General features: G+C 48.0%; 1 protein-coding gene and 1 long non-coding RNA gene across 2 annotated transcripts; one reads left to right on the forward strand and one right to left on the reverse strand.

Moving 5' to 3' along the window:
- Positions 1-3,421: 3,421 nt before the first annotated feature.
- On the reverse strand, positions 3,422-4,279 carry LOC138673907 (uncharacterized). The gene is made up of 3 exons (XR_011320365.1): positions 3,750-4,279; positions 3,599-3,658; positions 3,422-3,490 (listed from the first exon to the last, which is right to left on the reverse strand). It is a non-coding gene; the product is annotated as an uncharacterized lncRNA (long non-coding RNA).
- A 997-nt stretch (positions 4,280-5,276) lies between these two features.
- On the forward strand, positions 5,277-16,065 carry TM7SF3 (transmembrane 7 superfamily member 3). Its single transcript, XM_069763088.1, has 12 exons — positions 5,277-5,431; positions 9,577-9,731; positions 10,044-10,194; positions 10,306-10,426; positions 10,506-10,677; positions 11,945-12,122; positions 12,225-12,311; positions 12,404-12,484; positions 12,674-12,826; positions 13,518-13,615; positions 14,431-14,593; positions 14,805-16,065. The coding sequence occupies exons 1-12, from the start codon at positions 5,368-5,370 to the stop codon at positions 15,065-15,067; spliced, it is 1,686 nt and encodes a 561-aa protein (XP_069619189.1). The 5' UTR covers positions 5,277-5,367; the 3' UTR covers positions 15,068-16,065.
- The last annotated feature ends 1,619 nt before the right edge of the window (positions 16,066-17,684 follow it).

A 17,684-nucleotide genomic window follows, 5' to 3' on the forward strand; every position in this document is an offset into this window, starting at 1 on the left:
CCGCGACATTGCATTAAAATGCAATAACGGCCGATCAAAAGAACGTATCTGTGCAAAAATGGTATCATTAAAAACATCAGCTCGGCTCGCAAAAGATAAGCCCTCACCCGACCCCAGATCACGAAAAATGGAGACGCTACGGGTATCGGAAAATGGCACTTTTTTATTTTTTTTAGCAAAGTTTGGAATTTTTTTTCACCACTTAGAAAAAAAATAACCTAGACATGTTAGATGTCTATGAACTCGTAATGACCTAGAGAATCATAATGGCAGGTTAGTTTTAGCATTTAGTGAACCTAGCAAAAAAGCCAAGCAAAAAACAAGTGTGGGATTGCACTTTTTTGCAATTTCACCGCACTTGGAATTTTTTTCCCGTTTTCTAGTAAAAGACATGGTAAAACCAATGGTGTCGTTCAAAAGTACAACTTGTCCCGCAAAAAATAAGCCCTCACATGACCATGTTGAAGGAAAAATAAAAAAGTTATGGCTCAGGGAAGGAGGGAAGTGAAAAACGAAAACGCAAAAATGAAAAAGGGCCGCGACTTGAAGGGGTTAAACACTTGCGGACCCCAGACGTACGGGTGTGTCTATATGCGTTATGGGGGTTAACATATGACAGTTGGGTCAGCCACAAGATCAGGGAGGACAGGGAATCATGGCTGCACCCAGTCTGATGCTGACTGTCGTCTCCCCTCCTCCGGATGACAGAAGGATCCCAGTATACACTCCCCGAAACAAGGTTATAACCTGTCAGTCACCTGAACACTCCCTGTAAAACACTGATTGATTAATACCACCATTATATTGCTCTCTTCTTTACCTGATTCCTGCACTCCTGAGCAGTCACCATTGGTCTTGCTTTCTTGTCTTCTGACATGGGGAACTGGTGAAGTGCTCATGACAAACACGCGATTTCTGAGCTCCCATTTCTACAAGGGTCTAAGTACGGAATGGCAATTAATATCGCCGGTGGAAAATAACTGCCGACACTGGTCTTCTGTGGTGAATACCAGCCGAGACGGTGAGAGAACCATCGAACTGTCAAGAAGATCAAGATGGACCTCACACTTCTGAGGTAAAAGAGATGCTGAGGTAAAATGAAAGTAGAGCGACGATTGGTTGCTGAGGTAAAATGGAAAATGACTCTGGTTGCTAAGGTAAAATGGAAACTGACTCTGATTGGTTGCGGAGGTAAAGTGATTGGTGGTTGCTGAAGTTAAAAAAAAAGCTGAGTTCTGATTGGTTGCTGTGGGTATAATAGCAGTTTTGCTGTGAGGTATTTCTTATGACTGAGACCGGAAGGTTATGTGCCCACGTTGCTGATTTCTCCGCTCAGTTTTTTAAAAATCCGCAGGTAATACGCAGTGCCTGCGGATTTCCAGCGTTTTTTGTGCGGATTTCACCTGTGTTTTTACACCTGCGGATTGCTATTGAGGAGCAGGTGTAAAACGCTGCAGAATCCACATAAACAATTGACATGCTACGGAAAATAAACCGCAGCGTTTCCGCGCTGTATTTTCCGCAGCATGGGCACAGCGGATTTGGTTTTCCATAGGTTTTCATGGTACTGTAAACCTGATGGCAAACTGCTGCGAATCCGCAGATCCACAGGCAAATCCGCAACATGTGCACATACCTGAAAGGCGTCATCGTGCACCGCCCGCACAAGGAGAACATAGACATAGTAACATAGTTAACAAGGCCGAAAAAATACATTTGTCCATCCAGTTCAGCCTATGTTCCGTCAGAATAAATCCCCAGATCTACGTCCTTCTAAAAAACCTAATAATTGTATGATACAATATTGTTCTGCTCCAGGAAGACATCCAGGCCTCTCTTGAACCCCTCGACTGAGTTCGCCATCACTACCTCCTCAGGCAAGCAATTTGAGATTCTCTGCCCTAACAGTAAAGAATCCTCTTCTATGTTGGTGGAAAAACCTTCTCTCCTCCAGGTGCAGCGAAAGCCCCCTTGTGCCCGTCACCTTCCTTGGTATAAACAGATCCTCGGAGAGATATTTGTATTGTCCCCTTATATACTTATACATGGTTATTAGATCGCCCCTTAGTCGTCTTTTTTCTAGACTAAATGATCCTAATTTTCCTAATCTCTCTGAGTATTATACTTACCCCATCCGCTTTATTAATTTTGTTGCCCTCCTTTGCACTTTCTCTATTTCTATTATATCCTTCCTGAGCACCGGTGCCCAAAACTGTACACAGTACTCCATGTGCGGTCCTAACCAGGGATTTGTACAGAGGCAGTATAATGCTCTCATCATGTGTATCCAGACCTCTTTTAATGCACCCCATGATCCTGTTTGCCTTGGCTGCTGCTGCCTGGCACTGGCTGCTCCAGGTAAGTTTATCATTAACTAGGATCCCCAAGTCCTTCTCCCTGTCAGATTTACCCAGTGGTTTCCCGTTCAGTGTGTAATGGTGATATTGATTCCCTCTTCCCATGTGTATAACCTTACATTTATCATTGTTAAACCTCATCTGCCACCTTTCAGCCCAAGTTTCCAACTTATCCAGATCCATCTGTAGCAGAATACTATCTTCTCTTGTATTAACTGCTTTACATAGTTTTGTATCATCTGCAAATATCGGTATTTTACTGTGTAAACCTTCTACCAGATCGTTAATGAATATGTTGAAGAGAACAGGTCCCAATACCGACCCCTGCGGTCCCCACTGGTCACAGCGACCCAGTTAGAGACTATACCATTTATAACCACCCTCTGCTTTCTATCACTAAGGCTAGGTTCACATTGCGTCAAGTACATGGCGTCAAACGGATGCGTTAAACGCATGTACAGAAACGGAGCAAAAATATGTGAAATTCGTCGTCACGGTAACGCTAGCGTTAACGCATGTGATCGCGTTTTTTCATTTTGATGTCCGTTTACGAAGTATCCGTTTGTCTGCGTTTGTCACTGTCAATATAGATAGATAGATAGATGTAGATAGATAGATATACATTGATAGATAGATAGATACATAGATATTGATAGATAGATATATAGATAGATAGATACATAGATATTGATAGATAGATATATAGATAGATAGATACATAGATAGATAGATAGATATAGATTGATAGATAGATATTGATAGATAGATATATAGATAGATAGATACATAGATATAGATAGATAGATAGATAGATAGATAGATAGATAGATAGATAGATAGATAGATACAAAGATATTGATAGATAGATATATAGATAGATACATAGATATAGATAGATAGATATAGATAGATACATAGATATTGATAGATAGATACATAGATATAGATAGACAAATAGATGGAGCGATAGATAGTTGATAGATAGTTTATAGGTATAGTAGATAGAAAGTGAATAGATAGATTGTTGGTAAATATTGGATAGAATATTTCTATTTTATATTTACCACTGGCAGTTGTGGCGACGACAGACGTCTAGGGACCTTTTTTCTTTTTTGTCCTCCTTGTGCCACAACCTATTGTGTATGTAAAATGTAAAAAAAAATATTTTAACATTAAATAATGTTAACATTCATTGGATCAATAAATTTATGCCTGAAAAATTCAACATGTGTGCTATGTACCTTTGTTGTTTTTGCGTGTTTTTTTGGGGGAGGTCTAACAGCCTCGGGCTCAGAAGACTCCTATTCACAATAAAACAATAAACAGGATTGTTATGCCTAGCTCAATACAATGGAGTTTCACACAACATGGTTTTTTAAAGTGCAAGCCTACCGACTCAGAAGAAAAAATCGCAGACACGCTGCTGCTGCTGACATCTGTATCCGACATCTGTGTGCAACAAAACAATACATTTTTAGTACACACACATCCGACGGACATTACAGACTCCCATGATGTATACAGAGATATATAATATATAGAAATGTACTTACAATTTAGCTACGGCAAAACACTCTGTCACGTGCAGGAGACTTTGTGTGAGTGGGATATTTTAATGGCCGAAGTCACATTTCCTGTCACATGACCACATGTGACCACCCTCAAACGCTATTAAAACGTGTGGTTCTATTTGGAAATTTTTCATGATTTGCGTCTGACTGCGTTTGCCATAGCCTTCTATGGCAGAATGAACGCTTCCGTTAGTAGTGCGTTAGCTTGGCCGGACCCGAAAACGCTGCAAGCCGCGTTGAAGGTCCGTCAGAAAAAAAACGTTATGTGACAAACGCATACCAATTTAGGGATGCGTCACGATGCGTCAGACAATGCAAGTCTATGGGCGCGTTAGTATGTGCGTTACATTGCGTTTTTACTACTTAAAAACGAGTCCGTTAGACGGACACACCTAGCGCAATGTGAACCCAGCCTAAGCCAGTTACTAACCCATTTACACACATTTTCCCCCAGACCAAGCATTCTCATTTTGTGTACCAACCTCTTGTGCGGCACGGTATCAAACGCTTTGGAAAAATCGAGATATACCACGTCCAATGACTCACCGTGGTCCAGCCTATAGCTTACCTCTTCATAAAAACTGATTAGATTGGTTTGACAGGAGCGATTTCTCATAAACCCATGCTGATAAGGAGTTAAACAGTTATTCTCATTGACGAATCTGTGGCCCCACAATGTCGGATGAAAGGGCAAAATACAACCAGCCTGACACTTCTTCGAGGGTAGACATGTATATTAGTATATTAGAGTAGATGCAGAATATACTATTAAGCCCTTACCGTTCCATGAGGTAAATATTCGCCATGAGGAGGTGGCGGGTGTACGGCGCGGGCTCGGGAGCTGCGGCTGCTGCTGTTTAACCAGTCGTTATCCCGGTGGGGCGTCCGTTACACAGGCTATCACATTTCCCCCTCATCATGGAGGGACGATGGGTTGCTATGGTAAACGGGGACCTAGCGAAGACTCCGCCATCTTGATGCTACTGTGGTCAACACAATTAGTTAAAGTATTTTACATTAGTATTTGGAAGCCAAAACCAGGAGTGGGTGATAAATACAGAAGTGGTGCATATTATATTATACTTTTCCTCTATTTGTTCCCCTCTTGGTTTTGGCTACAAATACTGATGTAAAATACTGACCACATACTGCTAGTGTGAGGGCGGCCTATGTGTCATTATAGACTATGAGAGATCACAGTACAGCACTGAGCACCTGACACCAAATGTTACCGCCTTACTACACACCGGAAGTGTGCTGTGCACCGAGCTGAACGACCCGGAAGCTGCGTTCCATCGACCGGAAGTTGACTGCGCTTTGTCTTTATTGTCACAGCTGTTGCAGTGAAGAGGCGGGGCCGGAAGTGCGATCCAGTCGGGGCGGTTTGGTGTCTGGGTGATGTGAGGCAGTGCGAGCTGCAGCCAGCACAGAGCGGCGACATGCGGGGCTGCTGGACGACCACCGCGCTGGTGCTGCTGGGAGTCTCCTGCGCGGCCTCCGCCGGTAAGAGAACTCCGAGCCTGATGTGTCCCCCTCACCCCGTTATACCGGGGTCTGCACCGCTTCTCCCCCATTATACCGGGGTCTGTACCGCGTCTCCCCCATTATACCGGGTGCTGTGTGCTTCCCTATCCCCATTATACTGGGTGCTGTGTGCTTCCCTATCCCCATTATGCCGGTCCCCCCATTATACCTGTGATTCCTCTCATACTTGTGTGCTTCCCCTCACCCCATTTTACCGGGGTCTGCACCGCTTCTTCCCCCCCCTTCCCCCTTTATACCGGGGTCTGTGCTTCCCTACTCCCATTATAACTGTGTGCTTCCCCTCCTCCCCCCATTATACCGCTGCCTGTGTGCTTCTCCTCCCCCCCTCCATTATACCTGTGCGCTTCCCCTCCTCCCCCATTACACCTGCCTTTCCCCTCCCCCCCATTATACCTGTGTGCTTCCCCCTCCCCCCTTTATGCCTGCTTCCCCTCATTGTGCCTGCCCTTCTCCTCCTCCCCCAATTATACCTGTGTGCTTCTCCTCCCCCCTCCATTATACCTGCGCGCTTCCCCTCCTCCCCTCCCATTATACCTGCGCGCTTCCCCTCCTCCCCTCCCATTATACCTGTGTGCTTCTCCTCCCCCCTCCATTATACCTGCGCGCTTCCCCTCCTCCCCTCCCATTATACCTGCGCGCTTCCCCTCCTCCCCTCCCATTATACCTGTGTGCTTCCCCTCCTCCCCCCTTTTGTATCAGGGCCTCTCTTTGCTCTTCTCCTCCTCTTTATCAGTATCCCAAAATAACAAGTTATTCCGTCTCCATGGAACCTAAAATAACTCGCTGACCTTTCAGAGTCTGACCACTAGAAATCCCAGGAACACGACTCCGATCTGCAGTCTAGTCCTGACGGTGGAGGAACGGAGTGTGCCTCTGCCCGGGCGCGCGTGGTCGCCTCTGCCCGGGCGCGCGTGGTCGCCTCTGCCCGGGCGCGCGTGGTCGCCTCTGCCCGGGCGCGCGTGGTCGCCTCTGCCCGGGCGCGCGTGGTCGCCTCTGCCCGGGCGCGCGTGGTCGCCTCTGCCCGGGCGCGCGTGGTCGCCTCTGCCCGGGCGCGCGTGGTCGCCTCTGCCCGGGCGCGCGTGGTCGCCTCTGCCCGGGCGCGCGTGGTCGCCTCTGCCCGGGCGCGCGTGGTCGCCTCTGCCCGGGCGCGCGTGGTCGCCTCTGCCCGGGCGCGCGTGGTCGCCTCTGCCCGGGCGCGCGTGGTCGCCTCTGCCCGGGCGCGCGTGGTCGCCTCTGCCCGGGCGCGCGTGGTCGCCTCTGCCCGGGCGCGCGTGGTCGCCTCTGCCCGGGCGCGCGTGGTCGCCTCTGCCCGGGCGCGCGTGGTCGCCTCTGCCCGGGCGCGCGTGGTCGCCTCTGCCCGGGCGCGCGTGGTCGCCTCTGCCCGGGCGCGCGTGGTCGCCTCTGCCCGGGCGCGCGTGGTCGCCTCTGCCCGGGCGCGCGTGGTCGCCTCTGCCCGGGCGCGCGTGGTCGCCTCTGCCCGGGCGCGCGTGGTCGCCTCTGCCCGGGCGCGCGTGGTCGCCTCTGCCCGGGCGCGCGTGGTCGCCTCTGCCCGGGCGCGCGTGGTCGCCTCTGCCCGGGCGCGCGTGGTCGCCTCTGCCCGGGCGCGCGTGGTCGCCTCTGCCCGGGCGCGCGTGGTCGCCTCTGCCCGGGCGCGCGTGGTCGCCTCTGCCCGGGCGCGCGTGGTCGCCTCTGCCCGGGCGCGCGTGGTCGCCTCTGCCCGGGCGCGCGTGGTCGCCTCTGCCCGGGCGCGCGTGGTCGCCTCTGCCCGGGCGCGCGTGGTCGCCTCTGCCCGGGCGCGCGTGTCACCCAGTGTCTGCTCTATTTGTGTATGGACGATGTATGGAGTGGGGGTTCAGGGAGTTCCAGTGTCCACTATCATCTGTGCGTCCTTATTTCAGGGGGTCTTTTTTCTGTAGGACAGATCTGGTGGGGGTCTCCGCTTGCTTTGGCTGCCTGGGTGGAGGGCGACTTCTCTCGTTGGATCGCTCTTCCATTCCTCTCCATACAGCAGCATTGTCGGCCTCTAGTCACGCATTTCACGCCCGGTCACAGGCCCCGTCATGTGTTTTGCTGCTAGCTGTTCCTCGTGTCCTCCCTAACTCCCGGGGTCCGTCCACTCTACACCGCACGTAAATTTGAGGTGGATGATGTCGCTCGTGCGTCCATTTTCAGGTGTATTTATCATGTGAAAGGGTCGGCTGCGATGTTCCCACTTATATTATTCACAGCAGTGAAAATTCCCAAACTGGTTTTTCGGTTCCTCCATCGTGTCGGCGGCCGCCCCCTCATTGTCGGCCATTAGGACGAATACAATGAGGTTATAGTGAGCGATAAGGATGTCGTATCTTGCCTGTCGGGGTTTTCCAACCTTCTTAATGTCTGGGAAACTCCGGGAAATGAATTCCTGTCTTGGGGAACCCCTCGAACAAGAGAAATGTAAACATGCGAGCATTTTACGATCACAGTGCCCCCCCTTGTCATTGAGGGCCCAGATAACTTAATTTAGCCCTTTAAGAAATGTGGACCCCAGAGTGCATTATCCACCCAATCAGTGGGTGATCTGTTATGGTTTCCTTAAGTATTAAGCATTGATAAAACACTAAATTCCTAGATGGCGGATTATACTAACGGAATATCCAGCCTTCCCCGCGGAACTTCCCTTTTCAAATGTCTTCTCACAACTTCTGCAGCTTCATCGACCTTAAGAGCTCATTTCACTCCAGTGGTTTCCTCTTGTCAACAAAATTGCGGGTTCTGTGTTTTCTTGGAAATTTCTTTTCTTACATAGAAAGTCAAATAACCTAAATATTATGTAATGTGATCACTGTGGGCATCATAGGATCAGGGCACTGAGAATATAACTACTATAATACTGCCCCTATGTACAAGAATATAACTACTATAATACTGCTCCCATGTACAAGAATATAACTACTATAATACTGCTCCTATGTACAAGAATATAACTACTATAATACTGCCCCTATGTACAAGAATATAACTACTATAATACTGCCCCTATATACAATAATATAACTACTATAATACTGCTCCTATGTACAAGAATATAACTACTATAATACTGCTCATATATACAAGAATATAACTACTATAATACTGCCCCTATATACAAGAATATAACTACTATAATACTGCTCCCATGTACAAGAATATAACTACTATAATACTGCCCCTATGTACAAGAATATAACTACTATAATACTGCTCCCTATGTACAAGAATATAACTACTATAATACTGCTCCCTATGTACAAGAATATAACTACTATAATACTGCTCCTATGTACAAGAATAGAACTACTATAATACTGCCCCCTATATACAAGAATATAACTACTATAATACTGCCCCCTATGTACAAGAATATAACTACTATAATACTGCTCCCATGTACAAGAATATAACTACTATAATACTGCTCCCATGTACAAGAATATAACTACTATAATACTGCTCCCTATGTACAAGAATATAACTACTATAACACTGCTCCTATGTACAAGAATATAACTACTATAATACTGCTCATATATACAAGAATATAACTACTATAATACTGCCCCTATATACAAGAATATAACTACTATAATACTGCTCCCATGTACAAGAATATAACTACTATAATACTGCCCCTATATACAATAATATAACTACTATAATACTGCTCCTATGTACAAGAATATAACTACTATAATACTGCTCATATATACAAGAATATAACTACTATAATACTGCCCCTATATACAAGAATATAACTACTATAATACTGCTCCCATGTACAAGAATATAACTACTATAATACTGCCCCTATGTACAAGAATATAACTACTATAATACTGCCCCTATGTACAAGAATATAACTACTATAATACTGCTCCCTATGTACAAGAATATAACTACTATAACACTGCTCCTATGTACAAGAATATAACTACTATAATACTGCCCACTATGTACAAGAATATAACTACTATAATACTGCCCCTATGTACAAGAATATAACTATTATAATACTGCCCTAACAGATTTTTTTTTTTTAATGATTTGATCTTTTTAAAATTGCTGCTGTCTTTTATTTCCAGGACTTGCAGAAGTGTCAGTGGGAAGGTTTGTGGACATTACACTTAATCATTCATCCCCCACAGAGTTTGTTCTACACAACATTCCCAGCAATGTCTCCTTCATCCTATTCCAAGTGCACAGTCAGTATGCGAACATGACGCTGTCTCTCAGCAAGGTGAGTATCCCCCATGACTTTTATCAATTTCTCCAGAGCTGCGCTCACTATTCTGCTGGTGCAGTCACTGTGTACATACATTACATTACTGATCCTGAGTTACATCCTGTATTATACCTCAGAGCTGCACTCACTATTCTGCTGGTGCAGTCAGTGTACATACATTACATTACTGATCCTGAGTTACATCCTGTATTATACCTCAGAGCTGCACTCACTATTCTGCTGGTGCAGTCACTGTGTACATTGCTTATCCTGCATTATACTCCAGAGCTGAGCTCACTGTACTCATCCTCCTGCTTTCTCTCTTAGGTTCCGACCATTAATGCCTCTGAGACTGGCAGTGACGCCGGCCTCCTTAGCGTCCTCGCCCCCAGCCAGACCTCGTGCTCCTGGTACCTGGACACGTCCTCCCCGGCTCTACTGCTGGCATCGGCCATCACAGTGTCGTACTCCGAGCGAGGTACGGACCTGTCTGACTCCTACTTCTCTGGTCACATCTTGTAGGAGATGGCACGGCGGCCATATTGGTTGCCACTCGGCTTTCCTAGACGTAACCCTTTCCTGTCCGCAGACCCGATCCCCGGCGCCTGTAACCTGGAGTTTGGTTTGGACATTGACCCAAACGTGCACCTGCAGTACAACCTGTATGAGACGGTGATTGTGTTCGCTCCGGCTAACTTGGGCCACGCCAGGTACGGGTCATATTGGCGTCCTAGAGAGAAGGGCGAGCGTCTGTCAGTCAGGGTGATACCATGTGATTCTCCCCTGTAGAGCGGCGCAGCCTCCGCTCTGCGATGTCCAGATGGGCCAGGACTCCCGGTTTCGCCTCCAGTACGACATCTACCAGTACTTCCTGCCGGAGAACAATCTGAATGACTCCGTGCTGCTGGCGCATCTGCAGAGTATGTCCATGGTGCCGCAGATCTCCGCCAACGGGGTCAAGGTAAGAGGGTGCGGAGTCACACACTGAGCCTTACATAGTGCTGCTGGGAGACCCTTCTCCCCCCACCCCCACCACAGAGTATTTCAGGGTAGGGGGTAGTGTTGACATCATTGTCCTTGGTAGTTGGGCAGAGAAGGGGTCGGCGTCCCTGGTGTTCTAGAGTAGAGATGTGCTCTAGTGGGGAGAAGGGGTTTGCTTTGGCATCCTTGGTGGTCTAGGGCAGAGGAGTTGGCACTGGCATCCCCAGTGGTCTAGGGCAGAGAAGGAGTTAGCATGTGCATCCCTGATGGTCTAGGGCAGAGGAGGTGTTGGCATCTGCATCCCTGATTTTCTAGGGCAGAGGAGAAGTTGGCATCTGCATCCCTGATGGTCTAGGGCAGAGGAGAAGTTGGCATCTGCATCCCTGATGGTCTAGGGCAGAGGAGAAGTTGGCATCTGCATCCCTGATGGTCTAGGGCAGAGGATGAGTCGGCATCCCTGATGGTCTAGGGCAGAGGAGAAGTTGGCATCTGCATCCCTGATGGTCTAGGGCAGAGGAGAAGTTGGCATCTGCATCCCTGATGGTCTAGGGCAGAGGATGAGTCGGCATCCCTGATGGTCTAGGGCAGAGGACAAGTTGGCGTTGGCATCTCTGGTGGTCTAGGGCAGACGAGAAGTTGGCATCCCTGGTGGTCTAGGGCAGAGGATGAGTCGGCATCCCTGATGGTCTAGGGCAGAGGAGAAGTTGGCATCTGCATCCCTGATGGTCTAGGGCAGAGGAGAAGTAGGCATCTGCATCCCTGATGGTCTAGGGCAGAGGAGAAGTTGGCATCTGCATCCCTGATGGTCTAGGGCAGAGGATGAGTCGGCATCCCTGATGGTCTAGGGCAGAGGAGAAGTTGGCATCTGCATCCCTGATGGTCTAGGACAGAGGACAAGTTGGCGTTGGCATCTCTGGTGGTCTAGGGCAGAGGAGAAGTTGGCATCCCTGGTGGTCTAGGGCAGGGGTCCCCAACTCCAGTCCTCAAGGCCCACCAACAGGTCATGTTTTCAGGATTTCCTTAGTCTTGCCCAGGTAATAATTGCATCACCTGTGCAATGCAAAGGAAATCCTGAAAACATGACCTGTTGGTGGGCCTTGAGGACTGGAGTTGGGGACCCCTGGTCTAGGGCAGAGAAGAAGGGGTTAGCGTCGGCATCCCTGGTGGTCTAGTGCAGAGACAGGTTTCGCGTCCCATGGAAGACACTGCTGAATCCTTCTGATGGGGCTCCTCTGTTATTTTCCCAGCTGGCCACTCTGACCTCCAGTGAGAGAACCACCATGTCCTTCACCTCGGTCCCCGGACAAGGAGTCATCTACAACGTGGTGGTCCGTGATCCCATCCTGAACACGTCAGCCGCCTATGTGCCCGTCCACACGTACGCCTGCAACTTCACCGCCGCCATGGACAGCTGCGCCACCCTGGGTAAGGGAGAGCGCGGGGCGGTCAGTAGGATGTGCCCATGTTACAATCCGAGCCCTCACCTCGGGGCCCTCAACATTATAATATATTCTCTTTCCTTTGCAGGTAAAGTGTCCACCAAAGTCTTCTTCACGTTCTGCGCCGTCTTCGGCCTCCTCATCTGCTTCTTCGGCCACCGCAGTCTTAAGCTCGGTGAGTCCTCCGCTGTGTCCTCCACCCACCCCCCGTGAGTCGGAGGCCTCCGCTGTCCGAGGACGGTCATCATCTCTGCCTTTTCTTCCCAGGCTTCTTCTGTATGGGGTTTATCATCTTCGGATTCTTCATGTTCCTCCTCCTCACAGGCGTCACACATCTCAACCACGACGGTGAGACTTTGTGTTTTCAGGACATAGGTGTCAGTCATGTTCCTCCAGCTGTTCCTCCTGGCAGAGTGTGTGGTGGGGTCTTTCTCGCGATTCCTGTCACTGTGCCGAGAGGGACTAGTCTATATACGTGGAGTCTGACACTGTCCAGTGTCGGAGCCTTCACCCGCTGCCATTTTTTTCTCTCTGCAGCTTGTCTGTTGCTGACGGCGCTGGCCGGGGTGATCGGGGGGATCCTGCTGGCCGGTTACTGGTGGAGATTCGGCTGCATTTACCTCTGTATAATGTTTGTGGGGTTGGTGCTGGGATTCCTGGTGTCGTCCATTGTGTTCTTCACCCCAATAGGTAAAGTATCAAGTCTTACAACTGAATTAATAATGAAAACAACCTTCTGCCGTTTCGAGTATGCAGCATCCAGGCAGATCTATGAGTCTCCATAGTTACAGACTACAATCAGGAGAAAACCAAAAAAGAATGGCCCAGGTCTATTCAGCTAGAAAAACCAAGAAATTAAAAAAAAAAACTAAAAAATATTCTTTTATTGTAAATAAATAAAAAAAAGTGTATTTTTTAGTTTTTTTTTTTTTAAATTTCTTGTTTTTTTTTACAGACTACAATCACCCTTGTGTAGTCTGATCCTGCAACCGTATGTAGGTTAACAGGGAACAGCGTGACACACAGCCGCAGGATGGGACCATGTGAGGTGTGTAACCATGGAGACCTAGTCCTGCGTGGGAGCTGCGTGCACAAAACGGGACATTTTGAAACCCACACTGCTTTCATGCATAAGCCGGTGTCTGCGTTGTGTGCATTCCAACATGGCTATTTTGTCGGGGGGTGAGGGGGGAAGAGATGCTCCTTAACCCTACGGAGTCAGTGTCTGTCTCCGTCTGCGGCATATGAACTGTACACTGATGTGCTTCAGGGTCAGACCCGTCAATCACACTGCAGCCCCGCCCACATCCAGCTGCTCACACTGTAAACAGTACTTTTTTCCTGTCTTGGACCAGCCCGTTCAACTTTGTCCTTCCCGCAGGCGAATATTCCTCCTTCCGGAACGACGCCATATTCTGGTTGACATTCGCCTGTATCGCCCTGATGTTGCCGGCGTTTCTGCTCCCCTTCCCCAAAACGGTGAGTGTTATGAAGACCAGATCCCTTTAAATAAACTCATATATTGTCACGTACTGCTCTGCCCGACCCTGTGCGTGAGGAAAGCCGGACCACGAGAGTCGCTACCGCCGCAATCATGTGAGATCATCCGCATGTTGCACAATTAACCGTTTCTCGTGGCTAACGGTTCGGCGCTCACATGACGATACGTGGGATCACTGCGCCACCTTGTGGCCGAATCCAGTTGTGCAATACAAAGATCTTTGTTAATCAATTTTTCTGCATTATGTGTCATGGACAAGTCACATGTCAGTGGAAATCATGTGAAAAGGGTGTAAACCAACCCCCGCTATAAAAGAACTCCCATTAATATATATTTTTATATATTTTTTTTAATAGTAATAAAAATTGTAATGTTTATAAGAAATAATAAAATGAATAGTAATATTTTATTTTTTGTAATATAATTTGCTCACAATGTGTCTTCCCGCTTGCTGGAATCCCAGTGATCACCTGCGATGTGCTGTGTAATCTGGCAGTAAATGTTTCCCTGCAGCACCCCCGCAGGTGAAATGAAGTACTACATTATTGCCATTGATAACTATGGTGAGTTCTTCCCCAGGTTGGTGATAGATATTTGAGGTGGACCCCCCCACCCCATCCTCCTTTCAGCACAAAATGAGACAATTTTGCCTTGGAGCTGCATACACAAAACGGGATAAAGACAAGAGTTGTATAAATAGAATGTATTTTATATTTATTTGGATGTAATTTAGTTGAAATAGTATACATGCCCCGTTGTGGGTACTGATGGGATTTCTGTCCTCTCCCGACAGCTGAACATCCTGAGCTGCGGCGTGGTCGGCTCCTATGCGGTGGTGCTGGCGATTGACAGTTACGTGTACACCAGTCTCAGCTACATCACGTTAAACGTCCTGAAGAGGGCGCTAAGCAGGGACTTCAGCGCGGCCTACAGCAGCGTGCCATTCCAGAGAAACGGTAAGTGACGTCGCATTCGACCACGTGGAAGGGGGGGGGAATGTATGGGGGTCACAACTGCCCTTTGATCCTGTTGAACGTTTGATTCCTACATCATTTCTGCTGTAGCTCCCCCCCACGAGGAGTCAGTCCAGAACAGACACAATTCCCCCTCGCGTTATATGGAAACTCTTTGCAGCCCTAATATCTTTCTCTCTCGTCTCCTCCGCAGACTTCATCATCATGGCGGTGTGGGTGATCCTCGCAGTCTGCGGCATCATCACCCAGCTCTACCGGGAGAGGGAGCGACCTGCGTTCCCCCCGACCCCCTACGTGGTGTGGAAACGGCGGCGGGAGCGGCGGATCACCAACATCCTGGATCCCAGTCACCACTTGCCGCCCCTGAAGGATCGGATCTGGGCCGGCCTGGCGGAGTTCAGAGATTACTTCCGCCAGCCGCCGTCGCGGGGGGAGAGGACGCCCCTGCTGCTATAGCCGAAGGCTGGACTTGTCACAGTCGCAGGGAGCCGCCTGCTCAGACGTGTTTACATAGGACTGCACGGGGGCAGGACTCAGTATTAAGTGGCAGCGGCGTCTTCCCACTGACTACTGACGCCATTAGCTGCTTTATACGATAACTCAGTGTTTATGGTGTTTTTTAGAGGGGTTCTCCCCAAAAATCTGATTACTAAAGCTGCACATGATGGCGGAAAGCTCGAGGTGAGCAGCGCTCCTGCTATGGCCGTGCTGTGTCCGCTCAATGCCAGGAAGCCGGGCTAAAGGCCTGACTGTCTGCCTGTGGCCGGGTCCTGGCATTCCTTCTCCCATCCTGCTTTATTAATCAGATTTGTTTATTCCTACAAGTGGAGTTCCCCTTTAAATAATGCCAGATGGTTGTAATTTCACAGACATTCCTCCAGTATTGCACACTTTTTTTTTTTCTTTGAGAGCTTTTTATACCACAGCGGTGACATGGAAACACTATGGCGGTGCTATTCCACTTTTTACTTAAAGGGGTCCTCTGGACGTTTATAAAAACGATCAGATTAAATACGAGTCTAATGGAGGTTAGAGCTCTATTTTATAAAACAACTGGAGTGCCCCTTTAAGGGAGGGGGTCAACCACTCACAGGATAAAGGTGTTATTAGCTGAATAATTGCAAACCACAAGTCCCAGCATGCGCTAACAGCCTGGGGCATGGCTTGGAATTGTGATTTTGCAGCAGCCAGAGGTTGGAGACCGCCGCTCTTCTGTTACGGGGGTCTCCGGAGTATTACTGCCCCCATCGCCTGTTACCCGCCTTATACCACTATCGTGGACGCTTCTCTCAGGGCTCGCTCCGCACTCCCCTCCCCCATAATAACCGTGTCTCTTCTGTGTATTTTCATATTCTGAATTTTTTTTTTTTGTAAGTAAAGTTATTCACCGATAAAGAAAAATAAAATATTACTAAATGTGTCATTTCCAGAAATAAAGGGTCACTTTGCTATTTCTTTTTTTTTTTTTTTAATTGAAGGCACCTTGTTACCAAAAAAAAAAAAAGTAAAAACTGTAATTCCACCTCTGAAACTAAGAGCCGATTCTGGCAGTGTGTCACTCGCTGGGCTGCTTGTTGTAGTTTTGATAAAATCCCTGCTTTCTCTGCTATAGCAGGGAGCTGTGTATAACTCCGCCCACAACACTGATTGGCAGCTTGTTGACACTGTATACAGGAAGCTGCCAATCAGTACTGGGGGGGTGGGGTCACATAGCTGGACTACTGTGCATGTGACACCTAGTCCTACAGTGATAATTTCCTGCTAATAAAACACTTCATTATATTAAAACTACAGCACGCAGCCTAACAAGTGACACATCCCTGGATTCACCTGGAAGCAGGTGCGGACTGTAAAGCACAGCTCCCCTCCCCACCCTCCTATGTATTTGTGTCCAATGATGCGGGGAGTGGATACTGATATTTAGGTGAATGAAACAAACTTAATTGAACATGCACTGTAAATACTATAATCCACAAAGAAAGAAAGAACCGGCTGTGTCCGTGTGATCTTAAGTGTATAATCGGGTCACAATATATAATGGCCAGCGATTACTGGGTGAGAGGAGAAAAGCAGAGCTGTGATTCATGGCATACACCACTCCATCTTTCCCAGGCCTTGTAATCCCAGTAGGTGAGATCTCTGAGCTGGGGATGAGAGCGGAGCTGTGTGATAACAAACCCAGCTCTGCAAATCTGGGCAAGTGCCTGGAGGACTGCAAGACTGCGTCTATTATATATGCACAGCTCTGCTCTTCTTCACTGGTAATTATAAGAGGTGATGGCATTGAGATCTGAGTGGTGTCAGTACATCCATCACAGGTGTCTGAGAATAATGCCTCAGTATATGGAGTGGTGAATATGACCAACTGCAGCTCTCCTCTCACAGCACTGTCTCTGTGGGAAGGAGAGCAGTGTTTTAGTTATTACATACAGTACAGACCAAAAGTTTGGACACACCTAATTTAAATCTTTTTTTTTTTTTGTATTTTCAGGACTATGAAATTTGTACATTCACACTGAAGGTATTAAAACTATGAATTAACACATGTAAAATTATAAACTTAAAGTGTGAAACAACTGAAATTATGTCTTATATTCTAGGTTCTTCAAAGTAACCACCTTTTGCTTTGATGACTGCTTTGCACACTCTTGGCATTCTCTTGATGAGCTTCAAGAGGTAGTCACCGGGAATGGTCTTCCAACAATCTTGAAGGAGTTCCCAGAGATGCTTAGCACTTGTTGGCCCTTTTGCCTTCACTCTGCGGTCCAGCTCACCCCAAACCATCTCGATTGGGTTCAGGTCTGGTGACTGTGGAGGCCGGGTCATCTGGTGTAGCCCCCATCACTCTCCTTCTTGGTCAAATAGCCCTTACACAGCCTGGAGGTGTTTGGGGTCATTGTCCTGTTGAAAAATAAATGATGGTCCAACTAAACGCAAACAGGATGGAATAGCATGCCGCTACAAGATGCTGTGGTAGCCATGCTGGTTCATTATGCCTTCAATTTTGAATAAATCCCCAACAGTGTCACTAGCAAAGCCCCCCCACACCATCACACCTCCTCCTCCATGCTTC

The sequence above is a fragment of the Ranitomeya imitator genome, chromosome 4 (assembly GCF_032444005.1).
Source record: "Ranitomeya imitator isolate aRanImi1 chromosome 4, aRanImi1.pri, whole genome shotgun sequence".
Lineage (NCBI taxonomy): Eukaryota > Metazoa > Chordata > Amphibia > Anura > Dendrobatidae > Ranitomeya > Ranitomeya imitator.